Genomic DNA, 20,123 nt, shown 5'->3' on the forward strand with positions numbered 1-20,123 from the left:
AGAGATGGGGCTCGAACCCCCACACGCCCACATTACTCCCTGGAGTGCCTCTACCCACTAAGCCAACACACACGCTTCAAGGACAGCAGCCTGACTAGTGAAGCCATGAAGCTCTGGTCCAAGAGTGGGTAATGGCAAAAGGGGGGTCAGAGGTGGGTTTGTGGGTGTGGGTGTGCAACCTGACGGCTGGGGCACTGGCAGCCCAGGTGATGGCAGCATCGGGGCTGATGGCTTGAAAACCCTGGCTAGATGGCAGCCCCAGGACTGACGGCTTGGGCGCTGGCATCCCGGGCGACGAGGGGCGGGCCCCAGGGTTATTTCTCTGAGCATGGCCCTTTAGTGCATATATCTCTAACATCTTCCCACCGCTGCTAAGGATGTAGGTGTGTTGGTGTCAGTATTTGTACTAATGGACCTGCAAATATAAATGGGCTCATAATATGATCCCATGTACTTCATTTATATTCACTTGTAGTGAGCTTATCGTCAGTATCTGGATACCTACCCGCTGTGTTAAAAATCGCCAAATTATTCCTGTTTAAATCTCAGTGTTTTGACACTAGCAACGGTTCGTCCCTGGAGTGGGCTGCTGACATAGGGGCGGTGGTTTACTCTGGTAACCGCATGTCTAGCTCCTTGATTGGCCATCCGGGGGACTTACTCCGCCTTTGGTAGGAGTGGCCTGCGTTACTTAATCAGCTGTTTTCGGCGCCCGCCTCACGGCCATCCTAGCGCCGACGTTGCCGCCTCCATATGTGAAAGGGGCAGCGCTGCTTGTTTGTTTGTCAGGGTTGTTTGTCTATGCCCTCAGCTCCTGATGATTTGCTACAAAGAAAGGCGTTAAGCATATAATGGGCGATACGTAGGCACATACAAACTGAAGCTGCTAGGTGTAGGGCGCTGTGCCGTTCCGGGCACTGTATCTTTTTTACTGGGGCGACATTACTAGGGGTGTTAATAGCGGGTGAATCTATAGGCTACACAGTGTGAGCGTACACCAACGCTTTTATGGAACACTGTATATAGCATATCTGCCCACTCCTCTCCCTGCAAGTAGTTTTGTCTCCTCAGTGCCCGGTCTTTATTTGTAGACGCATCACATCACAAATCATAGCATTGGTGGATGCTCTACAATTGAAAGGGGTTCATTACCTTGTAAGCTATTTTTTGGCAGAGATACCTCCTCTGTATACCCCGCATCAAGCAATAGGGGTAGGAGGATATTCTGACCAAGTTTGGTGCTTATTGTTGCATTTATAGCTATACAAGGGATAACCCTTATTGTGATTATTATTTTGCATAGTGATTCACTCTCGTTCCAATCTTTTTAAGATGTATCAATAAAGTTCAACATTTTAAAATATATACACATACAAACGTTCTATTGTTCAGTGATAAGTGTTTAGAGGTGAACGTAATCCAATCATATTTCAATCAGTGAACTGCATATATAGTTGAACTAAGCTTTTGGTGAAAACCATTATAGGGGTATTCCGTTATGGGAAACTTGACCCCTACTGAAAGTATACCATAGACAGTAAAAATCCTTAAATGGGATTGATATAAAGAAAATGAAATGAAACATCGTATAATACGTGACAATTAATTTCTAACAAAGCTACATATATACTGACATCTCTCCATTTATTGCTCTAATTGCTCTGCTAGATTTACTGTATTTCAGGCTGGCAGCTCATGGGGTGTGTCTGTTTTAAGGGGTCACATCCTTTCTGCTACTGTTCTCTCTCTGTAACTGTACAGTTTCTAAGAGTAGATCTGACTGGTGGCATTAAAAGGCTGGAACTGAACACGTCACCGAAAGAGATGTCATCGGCGCAGGCGCACTGAGGGAGTGCTGAGGAGGCGAGCCTCCTTATCTCAGAGCGCCTGCGCCGAATCAACACAGCCGCGCGATTTTTGAAATGCTGACAGAGCCGGCCGGAGGAGATTGCGGCTGACCCTGTCAATCAACAAGAGGAGGGGGCGGTTTTCTGCGGCTGCTACCAGCAAGTAGTCGCCCTACTTGCTGGTAGAAAGGTAATTAGCATATCTTAAAAGTACATTTTTTGCAAAATCTACTGAACGAAAATTATTAATAACATAAGGTATAGCAATATCGCAGGATAGGGATTATAAGTACACACAAAGTGGGGGGACAGAAGCCCTTCAAATAGCATAATACACATAGAAAGTCAGAACTAATAGAAACAGCTATGTATACCTTTGGAGGCCTTTTTTTTTTTTTTTTTTTTATAATTGCATTTTACTCATTTTGGGCTTAAAATAATTTTTTCAATTGGTCTTTATTAAAAATATTGACCCGTTATGTCGCAAAGGATTAACTGTCTAGCTGTGTGAATGTACTTTTCATTTTCACTTTGTGCCGGTCATCTAATAAACCTTATCTCTAATTTAGGTCATAAACACTTATTTAAGCCACATTCCTATCAGTAAGATAAGAGTTGAGCAGTGTTTTTTAATGTCAGAGAGCAGAGATAAGGGACCCCTCAGGTGGGCTGGCTGATGGAGCAGAGAGAAAATTCTGATCCTGCTACTGGATCATCTCAGCCCTGTACAGAGAAGAGTGCTCCATATTATTATTTTTTTTATAAAGACAAACTTAAAAAATGATTTTTAGCTCAAAATGAGTACAATGCACACTGAGCAGTGTAGCTGTGTCTCCAGTACTGGAATGAGATATAAAACATACTAGAGCCAGCTACAGTGTCTCTCTACATCTCCCTTCAGCAGCTCACTCCACTACACTTCCCATAGGTCTAAGGCTGGGTTCAGACCTGAGCGTTTTACAGCGCGTTCCTACGCTCAACAGGCAAGAACCAATGATTCCCTATGGGAATGGTTCTCACCTGAGTGTTTTACAGCGCGTACGATCGCGCTGTAAAACGCCCGACGCCCCAAGAAGTACATGAGCTTCTTTGGGGCGTCTTGTCACACGTTCCCGTACATAGACTTTAGCGGGAACGCGCGACAATGGGCGTTCGCTTGTCTCTGTATGCGCGATTGCAAACGCCCGTACAATCGCGCATACAGAGCGTACGTTCAAGTACGCTCAGGTCTGAACCCAGCCTTAGGCCTCATGCACACGACAGTTTTTTTTCACGGTCCGCAAAAACGGGGTCCTTGGGTCCGTGATCCGTGACCGTTTTTTCATCCGTGGGTCTTCCTTGATTTTTGGAGGATCCACGGACATGAAAAAAAAGTCGTTTTGGTGTCCGCCTGGCCGTGCGGAGCCAAACGGATCTGTCCTGAATTACAATGCAAGTCAATGGGGACGAATCCGTTTGATGTTGACACAATATGGTGCCATTTCAAACGGATCCGTCCCCATTGACTTTCAATGTAAAGTCTGGAGTTCTTTTATACCATCGGATTGGAGTTTTCTCCAATCCGATGGTATATTTTAACTTGAAGCGTCCCCATCACCATGGGAACGCCTCTATGTTAGAATATACTGTCGGATATGAGCTACTTCGTGAAACTCAGATCCGACAGTATATTCTAACACAGAGGCGTTCCCATGGTGATGGGGACGCTTCAGGTTAGAATACACTACAAACTTTGTACAAGACTGCCCCCTGCTGCCTGGCAGCACCCGATCTCTTACAGGGGGATATGATAGCACAATTAACCCCTTCAGGTGCGGCACCTAAAGGGGTTAATTGTACTATCATATTCCCCTGTAAGAGATCAGGGCTGCCAGGCAGCAGGGGGCAGACCCCCCCCCTCCCCAGTTTGAATATCGTTGGTGGCACAGTGTGCGCCCCCCATCGGGCCCCCCCTTCCTCCCTCTAATGTTAGAAATCGTTGGTGGCACAGTGTGCGCCCACCACCCCCCCCTCCCTCCCTCTATTGTATTAAATCGTTGGTGGCACAGTGTGCCAACCACCATCGACCCCCCTCCCTCTATAGCAGTAACAACATTGGTGGCAGTGTGCGGCCTCCCATTCCCCCCCCCATCATTGGTGGCAGCGGAGTTCCGATCGGAGTCCCAGTTTAATCGCTGGGGCTCCGATCGGTAACCATGGCAACCAGGACGCTACTGCAGTCCTGGTTGCCATGGTTACTTAGCAATAGTACAACAGTAGAAGATTCATACTTACCTGCTTGCTGCTGCGATGTCTGTGAACGGCCGGGAGCTCCTCCTACTGGTAAGTGAAAGGTCTGTGCGGCGCATTGCTAAAGAACTGTCACTTACCAGTAGGAGGAGCTCCCGGCCGTTCACAGACATCGCAGCAGCAAGCAGGTAAGTATGAATCTTCTACTGTTGTACTATTGCTAAGTAACCATGGCTGCAGTAGCTTCCTGGTTGCCATGGTTACCGATCGGAGCCCCAGCGATTAAACTGGGACTCCGATCGGAACTCCGCTGCCACCAATGATGGGGGGGGGGAATGGGAGGCCGCACACTGCCACCAATGTTGTTACTGCTATAGAGGGAGGGGGGGCCGATGGTGGTTGGCACACTGTGCCACCGATTTATTACAATAGAGGGAGGGAGGGGGGGGCGATGGTGGGGGCACACTGTGCCACCGATTTATTACAATAGAGGGAGGGAGGGGGGGCGATGGTGGGCGTACACTGTGCCACCAACGATTTATAACATTAGAGGGAGGAAGGGGGGGGGGCGATGGTGGGCGCACACTGTGCCACCAATGATTTCTAACATTAGAGGGAGGAAGGGGGGGCCCGATGGGGGGCGCACACTGTGCCACCAACGATATTCAAACTGGGGAGGGGGGGGGGTCTGCCCCCTGCTGCCTGGCAGCCCTGATCTCTTACAGGGGAATATGATAGTACAATTAACCCCTTTAGGTGCCGCACCTGAAGGGGTTAATTGTGCTATCATATCCCCCTGTAAGAGATCGGGTGCTGCCAGGCAGCAGGGGGCAGTCTTGTACAAAGTTTGCAGTGTATTCTAACTAGAAGCGTCCCCATCACCATGGGAACGCTTCTGTGTTAGAATATACTGTCGGATATGAGTTTTCACGAAGTGAAAACTTAGATCAGAAAAAGCTTTTATGCAGACGGATCTTCGGATCCGTCTGTATGAAAGCAACCTACGGCCACGGATCACGGACACGGATGCCAATCTTGTGTGCATCCGTGTTCTTTCACGGACCCATTGACTTGAATGGGTCCGTGAACCGTTGTCCGTCAAAAAAATAGGACAGGTCATATTTTTTGGACGGACAGGATACACGGATCACGGCCTCGGCTGCAAAACGGTGCATTTTCCGATTTTTCCACGGACCCATTGAAAGTCAATGGGTCCGCGAAAAAAAACTGAAAACGGCACAACGGCCACGGATGCACACAACGGTCGTGTGCATGAGGCCTTAGGGTAGCATGTAAACTAATCCTTCAGTATTTTCACTGTGAATTGAGAGTGAATGTTCAGTTCAGGAGTAATGATCAATTCAGAAGGCAGTGGAGAGAAAAAAAAAAAATTTTTTATTCACTTGCACAGTACTAAATACTATGCCTACTTAAGAAAAAACTTTACTGACATAATAAAATTTTAATATGAAAAAAAGGGCCTGCTTTTTTTTTTTTTTTTTTTTTTTTACAAAACTGTACTCTTGCCTAACATTGTATATGTCTCTACTCTGTTCACATTATATTTTTGCCCATTGGTTCCATTGTAAAAAAAAAAAGTATCAGTTTAAAGTATATATATATTTTGCTGAGATCTGCAGGATAGAAAAGCACTTTTGTATCCTTTTTCACCCCAACTTATACTTTAAACGTGATGTGAACACAGGCTTAGCACCCATTCAAGTTTGCTGATTGCTGAGTGTAACACAGAAACATGAAGACAGATAGATCTTCCATATACATCAGAGCTGCCTATACATCAAATCCATCTAGCCTTGATTTAATATTTTAGAAACAAACCCGAATCTCTTCATTATTTTATTTCATCACAATTTTTTATTACAAATTGCATATATTTGTTACACCAATATAAAAGCAAGCAGGTATTACCTATGTACAGACACTAGACTTTTATATACAGTATATACAGGTAACAACCTCAATAAAACCAATGAGCAGGATAAACATGTTGAAGCTGTTTCCACTTTATACCATTTGATGTTATTGTATCTTTGCCAAAGTAATAAATACAGATCTATATTTACAAATCTCATAAAAATTAAGTTTTCTCATGTCAAAGTTACACATATCTAATCACAATATTCCAAACATGCTTATAAAAATAAAACCTTATTTCTATTTATAGGAGAGCTTTTAGGTTTATTTATATGGATTTTATACAATGTTCTGCCCATAAATGTTTCCCCATTTCCTAAATGTGTGATTTTAGGCCTATTATATATGAACACAAACATCATCCCCTCAGTCTGTCATCCTTACCTTTGTAACTGCTTGAAGTCCAGAACCATTCTATACTGTACCGTAACACTCCCATAATGGATTAACTAGAATATAGAATGGGTTGGATGTCATGGCCTGTGCCAGCTTCAGTTATATGGCTGTTTTTTATTTTAAAAAAATATCAGAGCCCTATATATAGCAATATATAAATCCTGGTTATAAAAAGTTGTATTGTAACATCTGTAACCTATAATCCCTTTATTTCTTTTTTTTTTTTTTACAATAGTGATACATTCCAAGTTTTCTGAAAAGAGTTGATAAGTGATCTGCCCAATTTCACTAAAACATTGTATTGTGTTGGGTTAGTGCTAGGAGATATCTGCTTATCACTGAATGTAATTATTTAGAGGGGTTGTCTAGTTTTGAGTCTAATGGAGACCAGTGAACAGCGGAGTCAATGCTTGCTGTTGAGCAGTGAAAAGAAGACATGGCAGGACAGTCACTGTCTGTTGATTTCCATCCATGCCTACCATTTGTGGCAGCAGACACTGCAGATTACATTTTATACACAAGTAAAAAACATTATAGTCAAATTACTAGGAAGTTACATAGTTGATACGGTTGAAAATACACATAAGTCCGTCAAGTTCAACCAAGTTGCAATATGTAATCCATATATTGTAACAGCTTACTGTAAGTGCTCAGGAGTGTATTGTGTAAGATCAAGGCATCATTTTCCAGTGTTAAACAGTCTATTTTCTATGTGTAACTTGTGGACGTCCTATGGTTCTGCTGAACTGGACTTACAGCATCATAGATCACTATTGTTCAGTTGAATCATGAGGAGACTGAGGGGGAGATTTATCAAACTGGTGTAAAGTAGAACTGGCTTAGTTGCCCATAGCAACCGATCAGATTCCACCTTTCATGTTTGACAGCTCCTTTGAAAAATGAAACGTGGAATCTGATCGGTTGCTATGGACAACTAAGCCCGTTCTACTTTACACCAGTTTTATAAATCTCCCCCAGAGTGTTACACTTGGAATATGGACTGTTACAGTTGGGTACAACATGCCTGTCTGAGTGAGGTTTAATGCTGTTTCAATGAAATGAAAACCTGAATCATACAGTATACAATATTCAATGCAGCTATATAGGACCGGTCACATTTAAATAGTATTTCCCTCTCTGGACACGATATTACAGTTCTCAACATGCAATGCTGCATGAGAGGTGCCAACAGAAAGGTGAGCATATCCTTTAGATGAAAAACTGTCTTTTGTCAACTTTTACACTTGATGGTGTTCACCATTAGTTGATTTTACCTAGTAAAAGTACATCATATAGCAGTGATCCTATGTGTCCTAAATGAAAGATTGTAACTTCAATATTCAAAGTTCTCCAAAAGGAAGTTCTTATGTGTTAACCTTTACTTTTGAGAACATAATGTGTTTCTGTATACACTCAGTGTGATATAGAAATATGTACAAATAATGGATAAATGACTAGATAGAACATAGTTTATTCTCCATGGTTAAGTGATCATTTGTATCCACATGGCACAGTGAAGGCGCCTTCACAATCGGCAGGTTTTGTGGCAGAAAATGTCAGCTCCACTCATCCGATTGGGGTTGTTTTGGTGGGAAGCATATGGATTTTCAGAAAAATGGAACAAATTTTCGGTCACAGAAATTTTCTACAACAAAATCTGCCATGTTTGAAGGCACCCTAAGTGCACTAGTGTGAATATATGTTCAGCTGCAATAGCAGACAAATTCATCCTCTCATTGTCTATGTCCTTTTCTTACCTACTCAAAATGCTGTCTTAGAAGCCCACATCGCTTCTGTGATCGCTTGTCCACATAATCAATGTTTCAGGGCAGTAGTTTGTCCTGAGTAAATAGTGAAATGATTTAGGTGACCACACCAGCTATGCTTTCACTCACTGGCCACCGTTACGGCAGTTATTGGGAACAAGAGTTCCTAAGAACACTCCTTCCAAATAATTGGTTGTAAAGGACATTTAGACTTAAAAATGGTGTGTTTTTATGTTCTTTCAGAAACTCTTGATGATGGGCTATGTCTGGAATTGCAGCTCAATTACATTTTCTTGAATGTGACTGAGCTGCAATACCAGACACAGCCTAACAACTTCTTTAGTTTACTGTATTGAGTGCAGGTTAGAAGACACAAGCATTATTATCGTGGAAGCATGACACACTTGTTAATTCCATTAGGGCACATACAAATTAGCAGTCCTTGCCTCTCAATCCAAGAAGAAAGATTAATGATCTCCAAAGCATAACCATCACATATGAACATCAGGGAAACGTGTGACAACTAAGGACTTTGTGTCTTCTTGTTGGCTCTTTGATGAACGGTCTCTCTAGACTTTCTTTAAAAGTGGCAATGGCTGATCAGTGAAAGAGGAATGGTTTGTTGGAAACAGATCATGTGTGTCCCAAAATATTGAGCTGTGCAGTGTATTAGATTGTAAGATCTGCATGTAATAGATTTAAAGTCAAGCTGTTCGCTATATGGAGGTGGCTCTGGAGCATATTTTATGTGTTATGAATACTGAAATCCTGGCAGCTGGGAGTATATTGACAACGTTCTGGGCATTCAGTTTTGGTTTAATTAGAGGAAATGATGTGATGGAAAGGCAAGATAACCCTGTAAAAGATTAATGATAAATCCCAAGGTTTATCTTTCAGACAATATCCAAAAGAAATACCATAGCTGATTGGTTTCATATGGATGCAGCAAAGACAAACCAATACTATTCTCCAATGATAGTAAATAAAGAGAGGCTTATGTCTCGAGTACAGGAGCCAGAACCGTGTGGCCATGTTGTCAGTGACAAGACACATATGTTGCAGTTGATAATGTACAGTTTTCAGTCATCTGGTATGATGAAGGGCTGGATGGGTACTCATATGAAATGCTAGAGCTTGCAAAGGTCACCAAGGCTTGCGTAGAATCACAGGATTGTTTTTCAGCATCTTCTGAATTTATAGAGGACAGGCTAGTTTGCCGAGATCTGCTCCACAGCATATCTGTGCTTTTCAGACCACCAATATCCTCCTTGAAATTCGGATTGAAGAGAATGTACAACAGAGGATTTAAACATGCAGGCAATGGGATAATGAGCAGGAGAATTGATTTAATCACTTCTGGACTAATAAAAGTAAGATTTAACAAGGAGGAAAAGGACAAGAAGGCCACCGGACAGTAGAGAATGCAGTTAGTGAAGAGGAGCAACGCTATATGCTTTACCATCGAGCAGTCCCACACATTTTCTAGTTCGCCTTTTTCTAACGTGCAGTAAAGTTTCGTATAGGCAACTGTCATAACAAGGAAGCATAGCGAGTTCAAAAGGACTAAAGCGACCATGAAGCCCATAGAAGAGGGGTCACCAAAAAGCAGTGGGAAACATAATGGCGAGGTCCCATATGTATTGCCACTCAACAGTGGAGATACTGCGATTACCAAGGAAAGAATAAAGCAAAAGCCTATGGACAACTTGACAATTATAAATGAGGATTTTGATTCAAACTTATTAGAACATTTTGTGGAAAGTCCTCGCTCAAGTGCAGCCACAGTGAGAAGGAATATGGAGGTTTCTGCTGCAAACACGGACAGAAATCCAGTTATCTGACAACCAACTCCGTTTTCCCACCAAGCCCCATACTGAGCAAACTGTCCAAAGGTCAGAGCATCAACAGTAGCCAGGACCCCACTGGAAAGGCCCATCAATGTGTTCATAATGGCTATAAGGCCAATTAGAAGCTTTATGGATGGAATATAAGATAGATGTTTGAAGACTGTGGCAATCACCAAAGCATTGCAAATAAAAGCTAGGAGAACGATCAGCCACACTCCGATACGGATCAGCCAGCTTCCAAACAGGTGGTCACATGGTTTAAATGGTCCTGTAGTAATGACAAAATGGCCTGATATTACTTCTTACACAACATAGCATCTATAAAGCAATTACTATAAAGCTGCAATAGTTGAAGTTACTAGGTGGAGTGAGACCTTTTATGTGTTATGGAATAGATTAAGAATACATTACTTTTTGTATCATGTCTGATGAAGATGGCAAAAATATTTTTCAACCTACTTGGTTAGGAAAGAGTCTCTTTAAGTCTGCACTTAAAGGGGTTGTGTCATCTTAGACATTGGTGGCACATTGCTAGGATAGATCATCAATGTCAAATAGGTGTGGGTAACGTTACGCTCACTTCTACAGGCCCATTCTGGAGATGGGAGCGTGTCCCGCACTTATCTAAAATTGGTGGCATATCGCTAGCCCGCACTTATCTAAAATTGGTGGCATATCCTAGCGATATGCCACCATTGTATGAGATAACAAAACCCCTTTAGAGTAGTTAAGTCATTCAACCTCCCAGACCAAAGATTAAATGGCCAGTACTTTTCTGAGTAAAAAACTTGCTTCGTGTAGTAATCACTTTTGAGGTGCATTTTAAGACAAGAAAAAAGAAGATGCCATGCATTTATAAAAAAAAAAAAGAAGAATACAAATCTACAGCATATGAAATACTGTATATTTGATGTGGTGATTTTTTTCTTCTCCTATGTACTGCCATATCTTAAACAACAGCACTATGTTATTAGGAATTTCATATTACCTGGAGACGGTGTACACTGCACGGAGTGAAGAGCTTTTATATCCTCTTCAAAATCGAGAAGAAAATCATCAAAGTCCCGATCATCTGAAGGGTAAATTATATTATATCAATATAGTGAAGCATCTATAATAATATTTACCATATTCCCATCCATCAATCAGACATATCCCACCCAGTATGCTAGGGATGGGTTACTTTCTGTAAAACCCAGGGGCCTTTTAGAAGTTGCAGTAAACTGGAATACTATGTAAAGTCATCAATGACATGATGATGAGTAGTTCTTAAAATAGGTAAAATCTCATGGGAATTTTGCTAAAAAGTGGTAGAGGACCTAGAGCCACTCAGCAGTAGTGACAATCACTTATTTTCCCCACAAAGCCCCGTCTCATAGCTTCTATCATACATATAGCTCCCCCTGTGGCTGTCAGTCTTTAAGCAGCAGGTGAAACAAATGGATCTTACCTTGCAGATGTGGTATTCCCAAATCCTTTCGAGGAAACTCATCAACACTGCTGTTGTCATCTTTGCTCCACTGGCTTGATTGTTTGAAGACACTTTCACAAATTGCAAAGGCACAGCACTGATAGGCATATGGCATTTCCATAACCCTGCCAATATCAAAAGATAAAAGGTTAATTTAGTTTGGTTTGATAATCCTAGCAATAAAAAGGTTAGGCTTTTTATGTTACATGTCTCATTGTTGTCACAACTGGGAAGTGTAGGAATTTCGAAGAAGGTGCTTTTCAGAGCAGATGAAGAGAGAAAATGGTAAAAGTCATACAGAATTTGTAAATTAACCTTGTTCACCTCATTTCATAATGGTATGAAGATTTGTAGATAAGAATCTTGAGGACAATAGATATATATAAAATGTCCTGTGCATATTTATACATGAAGACTTGGCTTCAATATAAGTATATAGTAAAGTTTCTGCACTTTTATTGTTGAGTTAATGGAATCTTTATCCCTGTAAATATCACATGAGAAGTCAATAAGACCATATTTCTATTCCACAACTCCCATATGTAGATCATATATGAAAATATTCGGTAGTTTTCAAACCAGCACCCGGACATGAGTACTTTTGGTAATTGCATGTATTTAAACATTTAGTACAGCCACTAAGTTATTCAATACAATGTATTTGTAAAGCACTACCTGGGCAATTTTTTTTTATATTATTGCATTCTACTAATTTTGGGCTAAAAATCCTTTTTTCTATAGGTGCTTATTAATTTCCAGCAGTTTTCTCTGTACAGATGTCAGCATTTCTGTGTAGCCCATTTATCTGAACTCCTGACAGCTCAGAAGAATTGAGCTATAATGAGTGCTTATCAAATTGATAAGATTATGACTTAAAGAGGACCTTTCATGGTTTTGTATTAATTGAGATAAATACCTTTACTTGCAGGGTACCCCCACTTTTGATGCTGCCACACTGCCTGATTTATTAAAATATCGCTCCTGTGCCCCCCTGTGTTTTCCCGCTCAGTATGCTAATGCTGAGCATCGGTACAGGGAGGAGGAGACTCCAGGGTTTCTCAATGGGTGTCTCCTTCTCCCTGGCTTTGCTGCAATCCAATCACAGCGGACAGCGTCACAGCCAGGGAGAAGGTGAGTTTTGTTTTCTCTCTGGCTGTGACGCTCTCTGCTGTGATTGGATCACGGCACAACCAGGGAGAAGGAGACACCCATTGAGAAACCCTGGCGTCTCCTCCTCTCTGTACCAATGCTCAATATTAGCATGCTGAGTGTGACAAAATTACAGGGGGGCGAGGCGCAGGAGCGATATTTAAAAAAATGAGGCAGGGTGTCAGCATCAACGGGGGGTACCCTGCAAGTAAAGGTATTTATCTCAATCAATACAAAACCATGAAAGGTGCTCTTTAAATAAGTGTTTATGACCTGTCAGGAGTTCAGAGATAAGGGCTACAGACTGTGCCGTTAGAGCCGCTGTACAGAGAAAAACCAATGGATTTTTAGCCCAATATCAGTAAAATTGAATTATTATGAAAAAAAAAATACCCCAAAGATATCCATAGTGGCAGCAGCTTCTTAAAATAGTTAAAGGACTGCTCACAGCGCCTGAGGCTGCCTGACTGTGCATGTGCAACCAAAGTACATTGCGGGGTGTAGCCGGACTCGCATGCTGAATGTATGGCACATGATCTTGGAAGTGGCCACAACACAAACTACTCAGATTGCAGAGTGCAGCGCTGGCCTGGTAAGAAAATTCTCATCATCACCTGCAATAGCGTTATAACACACATCAACCGGAACAAAATGTAAATAAAATAGAACCCCCTTTAACAATGTAGAATAACCAGGACTCAGAATCAGTGTGAAATATCTTGTTTTGTCAGGTTCCATTTAATAAAGTATCTACAATGTTTTTTTTTTTGAGAGGCAGCATTAATGTATGTGTTTAATACTTGCTGCGGTCACCGAACACAGACCTTAAGAGCATCTTCTACAGCGCAATGCTCATATATGCCGCTGGGAGTGTTGGATATGGGAGTTCAGAGAGCGGTTATATACACAGTTTGCCTTTTAAATGCTAAAGTGGAGACAACAATTCGGGCTTTTTCACCAATGACAGTTGCAAATAAATGGCTGCGTGGAATGTATTCAGCTTTCTATCGCCCTGCATAGGCTGTATGTGTCTTCACAACATATTATTTACTGCCTCCTCTTTGATTCCTACATAGCTATGTGACTTTTATTTGGCCTTTTTAATTGCAGTTATTTTATGTAATCTTTTCTTTTAAGAACTACCGCAATTACAGCCCAATGCTCTTATAAATCTCAACTATCTTGTGCATGTTTTCAGCAAGTAGATGATTTAATGTCCTGTTATTTATTTAAATGTACAAAGGCACAGAATGAATGTGTCACAAGCACTGCTTTCCCATTCTGAATTATGGGGCATCACATAATTGTAACGAATGAACACAGGAAACAATTATTCTGCTTTTACAAGCGTTCCCCCTTTGTATATTGTTAGTCTATCTTGGCTCACATTATTTATAGAGGTAAATTGTTGGAACTTCATGGGCAACTTGAACAGAAGTTGTCTATAACAGACAGTAAGTAACAGCATGTTGCTTTCTCAGTTAAGTGTATTATTACAGTAATGTTATAGGCACATGGAAGAGTGCTCTGATGTTCTTCATTTAAATAGAGAAGATCAAAAGAAGTAAATAGTTATTTCCACAGTGAAATAATTCAGTGTAATGGTGCTTGGAAAATGCTTTTTTTTTTATTGCACCCTCGTACTTGAGGTACATTAAATAACTACTGTGTAAAAGAGAGATCAATGCTAAGTGTGGGCCTCAGCATATATCTCAGTCTCATTGATCTCATCCAGATGAAACCCTTTCAGAATACCATGCTCATTTATTAAACTATTGTCCATCATGTGTCTACTTTTTGTCTCAGCTGGATGTATTTCTAAACATAACTTACACTGTGATCCTCCAGAATTCCATGTGTGTTTCTTAATGGTTATTCGTGGGCAGAGTTTTGATTAAGGTCCCACCCCTGCTCAACTCTTTCTGAATATATGATTTAGCAGCTTTCTCTACATGCTGACAGTTGACTGGCTTGTCAAGGGACTCTGGGGCACATTATTAATAAAGGCCCATAGCTGGTGGTGTATCCGCTCTCCATAACTTCGGCGCATCCAGCAACAGTTCTAAGAGTCAGAAATCTTCTGAGCTGTCTTACATTTAGACCATTTTCTACGTCTAAAACGGGCATAGAAAATGATGAATAAGACTGGCCTGTTCCCCGCCACAATCATAATTTTAGACCAGATGTGAGCAGGGAAAAGTCGCAGATAGCGGCACAACGGTTACCGTAGTCATCTGCACCTGAAATACGCTTGCGGCAAAGGACGCAAACTGATGGTATGTCAGACGGATCTGGATGCGGCTTCATCTGACAAATGCATTGAAATACCGGATCTGTCTCTCCGGTGTCATCCAGAAAAACTGATCTGGTATTTATGTATTTTGCTATTTTAAAGGTCTGCGCATACACAGACCGGAAAGCCGGATCCGTTTTGCTGGAACACTTAATGCAGGATCCGGCACAAATACACTTCAAAGTAAATTAATGCAAGTGTTCAGTATTTTTAGCCGGAGAGAAAACTGCAGCATGTTGCAGTATTTTCTCAGTCCAAAAAACGTAAGAGAGACTGAACTGATGCATCCTGAACGGATTGCTCTCCATTCAGAATGCATTAGGATAAAACTGATCAGTTCTTTCCGGTATTGAGCTCCTGTGACGGAACTCAATACCGGAAAACAAAAACGCTAGTGTGAAAGTGCTCTTAGGAGTATTTCAGATTAATATATGACCCCCTTTATGTCCACTGCAGAGCTATAATATTTAGGCCCAATGTAGCTATAGTATTTAGACCAAATGTGGGGGAATTTATCAATTGCTCTGTGCCTTTTTTTTTTTTTTGCTTAAGAAAGTTGAAAATTATGGAGCATGTGATTTTTGTGCAAAAAATAAAATAAAAATGTGCATAAAAACAATTTACTATCCTTTACTTGGTAGGGACAATACATTTGTATTGATAGGTTAAACCGTATGATTTTATATTACATGTTTGTTATCACTAGGATGTATAATTTATGTCACGGGTTAGAATGTTTGTGCAGGTGTCTCACATGGGCCTGATTGTCTTTGTGTCCACCCTACTTCTCCAAACTCCTCCTGGGGGGCGGAGAGACTGGAGCTGGACCCTATTTCAACTTGGAACATGTCAGACACCTCAGATCATGACTAAGAACACTTTGTTCGAAACGCGTTGATTCTCTGGGATTAAGTGGGAGACAGTGCCACTGATTGCTGTATCCATATGGAACATGTTGATGAAAAAAGATTGGGATTGTTGAAACGTCCACGTTTGGTGCTGGAGCCTTCTTCCTTACATAAAAACAATTGTCGAGATTCCTAGGAGTGGGTGTAGTCTCCTAAAATTCTTACATCATTTAATGAATATCATTATATACACTGTAGTATTACATTGAAATAATAAATTAGGCATATTTTCTGGCAGCCCATGCCCCTAAACGGAAATGTACACCATCTCTGAGCTCACAGAGGACTGGCGTAAATGAAGATAAATGTCTGCTATGGGCTCTTTTCGCAATGTGAACGGCAATGCGGAAATGTGACGTGCCTAGATTTAGGTGCAATGGCATGGGCGACGATAAATGGCGAATTTTACAGAATTATGGCAAATTTTAAGGAATTACGCATACATTTTTTACCATGCTTCATTGGAAGGGGGTCAGGGGTTTCCCCAGACACAGTAAAAAACAAGATTTATTACTTTTACAGCAGAGATGGTAAAACTAATTTCAGCCTGCTCAAAGTTGCTTGGCAAAGCATAGCACAGAGCAACAATTATAGAATGGTTTATACTAAGCTTCTCATGAGCAGAAATGAGAATAGGAGTTCCCTGGAACTGGAAACATATTGAGGGGTCCCCTGCGGCAATAGTCACTACTGTACACTCTTGAAGACAGATGGGAATTGGGAACTTAAAGTCGCCCGGGAAAAGAAAAACTAAAAGTGATGCCATGTTGTAGGTAAATCCAAACTGGCAGAAGACAGGGCAACAGAAGTAGGCAGGTACAAAATACTGCCCCAGCAGAACCAAATACCACAGTACAGCACAACACAAAATACATGTCACGGCTGAGGATGGGGGAAATCCTCAGCCGTGCGGTGACGGAAGATGTCCAGTCGCTACTCGCCAGGAACATAGAATTAGGGAGCAGGTCACCTCCTGTTGCGTCCCTAACGCTGACCCTGTCTCCTACCTGCATGTGCCGACCTTGATGGTAGGAGGACCCATGCGCAGGAACCTCGGAGCCCTGACTTACCCTCCGTCCGGTCCCTGGGCTAAGGAGCAGGGTAAGACAACCCACTCCTCCTAGGAACGGAGGAGCAGGAGTCTCACTGGCCAAGCAGCATGAAGATGGGGGTACATAAACAGGACTACGGATAAGACAGGTGAACCCTAACAGTTCCACACATACCTGTCTCCGGCTAGCTGACTGGAACCCGTGCAAACGCTGTCCACACAAACAAAGGTAAACAGCACACACATGAAGACACACAGGGACCAGGACATCCATAGCTGCACAAAAAGCGAAGACACAGGACATCAACAACAAATCACACAATAATAACATATGACCGGAAGGGTGGCCCTTACAAGGAGATAGAAATCACAGGAGGCTGCTACAGCAAAGCATGACTGAAGCAACCTCCTGAGCCATGCCAAAGACAGAAGCTATATAGGCCTAAGTGGCCACACCCACCGGTCAGACACACCCAGTGACATCACACACACTGGGAAGAGAGTTAACCCTTCCAGCACCACAGGAAAGGGAAAACACAACTTAAAGGGGAAGTGTCCAAACAACAAACACACTGTGGCTGTTGCCGCAGGCAACGACATGGGTGGCAACCGTGTCCTGGGAGTCAGCCCGAAGGCCGGGACACTGCCACCACATGTACACTATACAACCAAACGTTGCCACGGGCAACCACAGTGCAGGAAAGATGTCAGTGCACACCAAACATAAACAGAGTGCACACAGACATACAAAAGTGCATACAAACGCGCACACAACTCCAAGGGAACCGCACACATAGCTGTTGTCCGCGGCAACCGCACCTGAGGCCAACAACATTATGCCTCCAGCTGCGGTTGACACTACAACCCAAACCGCGGGCAACTGTATGCGGCTCCCAAGGAGTCACGGCCATAAACATGGTCATGACAATACATTAGCATTAGATTGTTATGTACCTGGCTGGCAGCCATGAGGAGGACTCAGGCCATCCGATGGGCATTTGCCCACTGGAGAAATTTCCCTGTAAGACTCTATGGCCAACCCACCCATGCTTGAAGACAAGTAATACTTATCTATATCTTTTAAAAAAAAAAAAAAGTATTTCTTGAGCCAAATAAGAAACATGGGATATCCTTCTGAAAGGTGTTTATCCCGTTGGCACTTCTCTTCCTGGCAAATACAATTATTAGCCAAAATAACTCAACACGGTCAATTCTTTCCCACTCTTGGTCAAGACGAATGACTGGATTCCATAAGCATTTTATTGCACTTATTTTGGCCATCTTAAGTCTGATGAAATGAAGAGAGTTTATTCTGAAAAACTGAATTCACATTAAAGAGATTTTAACTCTAAAGGCACATGATGAACAATCAAAACGCTTGTTCCTTGGGTGAAATGATCTTTGGTGTGGACATCTCAATCATCGTTTCTGGGCAGCAGATCATGCTGTCTAAGCAGTACTCTGATACCCAGAAACAATAAATTTGTATGTGGATGAGCGATGATCGATTAACTTCCACTGACGAGCAGGTAGGAGGGAACACTTATTTCCTTATAATTGTCTGCTCATTGTCACAGTGTAAATGCGCCTTAAGACTTTTCTCAAGAACACAGAGGGGCAAATCTCCCATTATGTTGATGTGTTTAGCCATATAAGACAATGGAGGACAAAATAAGTTTTTGTATTAAAACGCAAGACGTTTGCTCAATAATTAAAACATCTGACAATCTGCCAAGTGCAGAAGAAGCTAATTTTCACAGATTCGCCTATCTATATAGTCTAGACTAATATACAAATACACTGTATAATAGTTGTAAGGGGTTAGCTATCGAGTCCCTAATTGTTTTATACAAACAGATCTATACATATTTCTGAATTCAGGCATGGAAACATATGAAAACTCCTGGCTTAGATTTTATAGTTGAACAACCTTTTTTTTCTAAAAATGTTCAGAACCCCTTTAAAGGTATTACTGGTACCGTGCACTGGACAACCTCATGTGATGAAGTCTGTCAAATGTGAATCCAATATGGTGGTAGGAAATAGCTGTATGTAAACACCAGCTGTTCATTAAGGCAACATGAAGCGAGTCTGGCAGCACTTCATAAAGGACATAGGCTATAAAACATGGCATGATGTTCTGGTAATGATATAGTCAATATAATTGAAGCCTTACTCCTTGGCGTTTCCCCTTAGTTTTTTTTGTAAATAAAAGTACCTGTGATGAGTAATTGGACTTGAGCTCACAGTCACATTAGCCTTTGTTTTACCAAAGTGGAAGAATGTTGATGATCGCAAGCTTCAGCCCTAGTGAGATTAATGGGAAGTTCTAGCGTGCTAACTATTGTCTACCTCTCTGCTCCAGCACACAATGTGGCAGACATATTTTCTTTGCTATTCATCGTAATTTTCAGCGCTTAACAAGAACGATAAATTACAAACATAGAAAATGCATTAAAACAAAGGCGTGCTATTACTTGCCTTTACAGTTATTTGTTTGAGGCACATTGTGTCTCCATTGCACACAAAAAATGTATTCCTCAAGTACAACTCTGCTTTTACCACAATAGTAGTCATGTCCTGATGACAGCTTAATAGAGTATCTGACATGTGCAAGGAAAAATATGAGAAAGGACAGGATATAGAATGAACCTGGAAGCTTACAGAAAAGGTGACATTCAGGTAACATGGTTAATAAAGTATAGACAGATCTTGGGAGTAGATGTTCCCAAACTAGTCGTTATGAAGTGAATATGGATCCACTGTGTCACTTGAACAGGTTTTGTTTGGGGCTACTCCTAAGGACTTTATCTAAGTGGCCCCCTGGCCTTCACCCTTTCAACCCTATATAGGGATCTGGACTTCGCTGCAGGGGAACCACCAGATTGCTTCTTCTTGGAGTATCTCTGTTCATGTGACGGCTTAACCATGGGGTCAAGAGACACCAGGGATCAGGTAGTACCGTAGTCAGGGAAAGACCAAGGTCAGGGCAGACAGAGTTTGTGCAATCCAATAATGTCGGGAAGCTGAGGGTCAGACAGACAGAGATCAAGCAGAGGTCAGCTCAGGCAGCAAAGGGTCAAATCCGGGAAACAGGCGAAAGTCAGTACATGAGCAGAGTAATGTAGAAAGAGCACACCTTTGCAGGACACTAGTGAACCAGAAGCTATTGCTCAGCTCTTTTCCCCCAACAAAGGAAGTAGCCAACCATTGGCTGGAGAAGATTAGGTC

The 20,123-nt window shown here is 42.0% G+C and overlaps 1 protein-coding gene across 2 annotated transcripts in view; it reads right to left on the reverse strand.

Moving 5' to 3' along the window:
* Positions 1-7,387: 7,387 nt before the first annotated feature.
* LGR5 (leucine rich repeat containing G protein-coupled receptor 5) overlaps positions 7,388-20,123 on the reverse strand; it is a 161,908-nt gene continuing 149,172 nt past the window's right edge. For both annotated transcript variants that reach the window (XM_044277146.1, XM_044277145.1), the window contains 3 exons: positions 11,471-11,616; positions 11,009-11,092; positions 7,388-10,288 (listed from right to left, as the gene is read on the reverse strand). In XM_044277146.1, the coding sequence (XP_044133081.1) occupies positions 9,210-10,288; positions 11,009-11,092; positions 11,471-11,616 (1,309 nt within the window). In that variant the 3' untranslated portion in view covers positions 7,388-9,209. The remainder of the gene's footprint in view (positions 10,289-11,008; positions 11,093-11,470; positions 11,617-20,123) is intronic.

This window comes from Bufo gargarizans, chromosome 2 (assembly GCF_014858855.1).
Source record: "Bufo gargarizans isolate SCDJY-AF-19 chromosome 2, ASM1485885v1, whole genome shotgun sequence".
Lineage (NCBI taxonomy): Eukaryota > Metazoa > Chordata > Amphibia > Anura > Bufonidae > Bufo > Bufo gargarizans.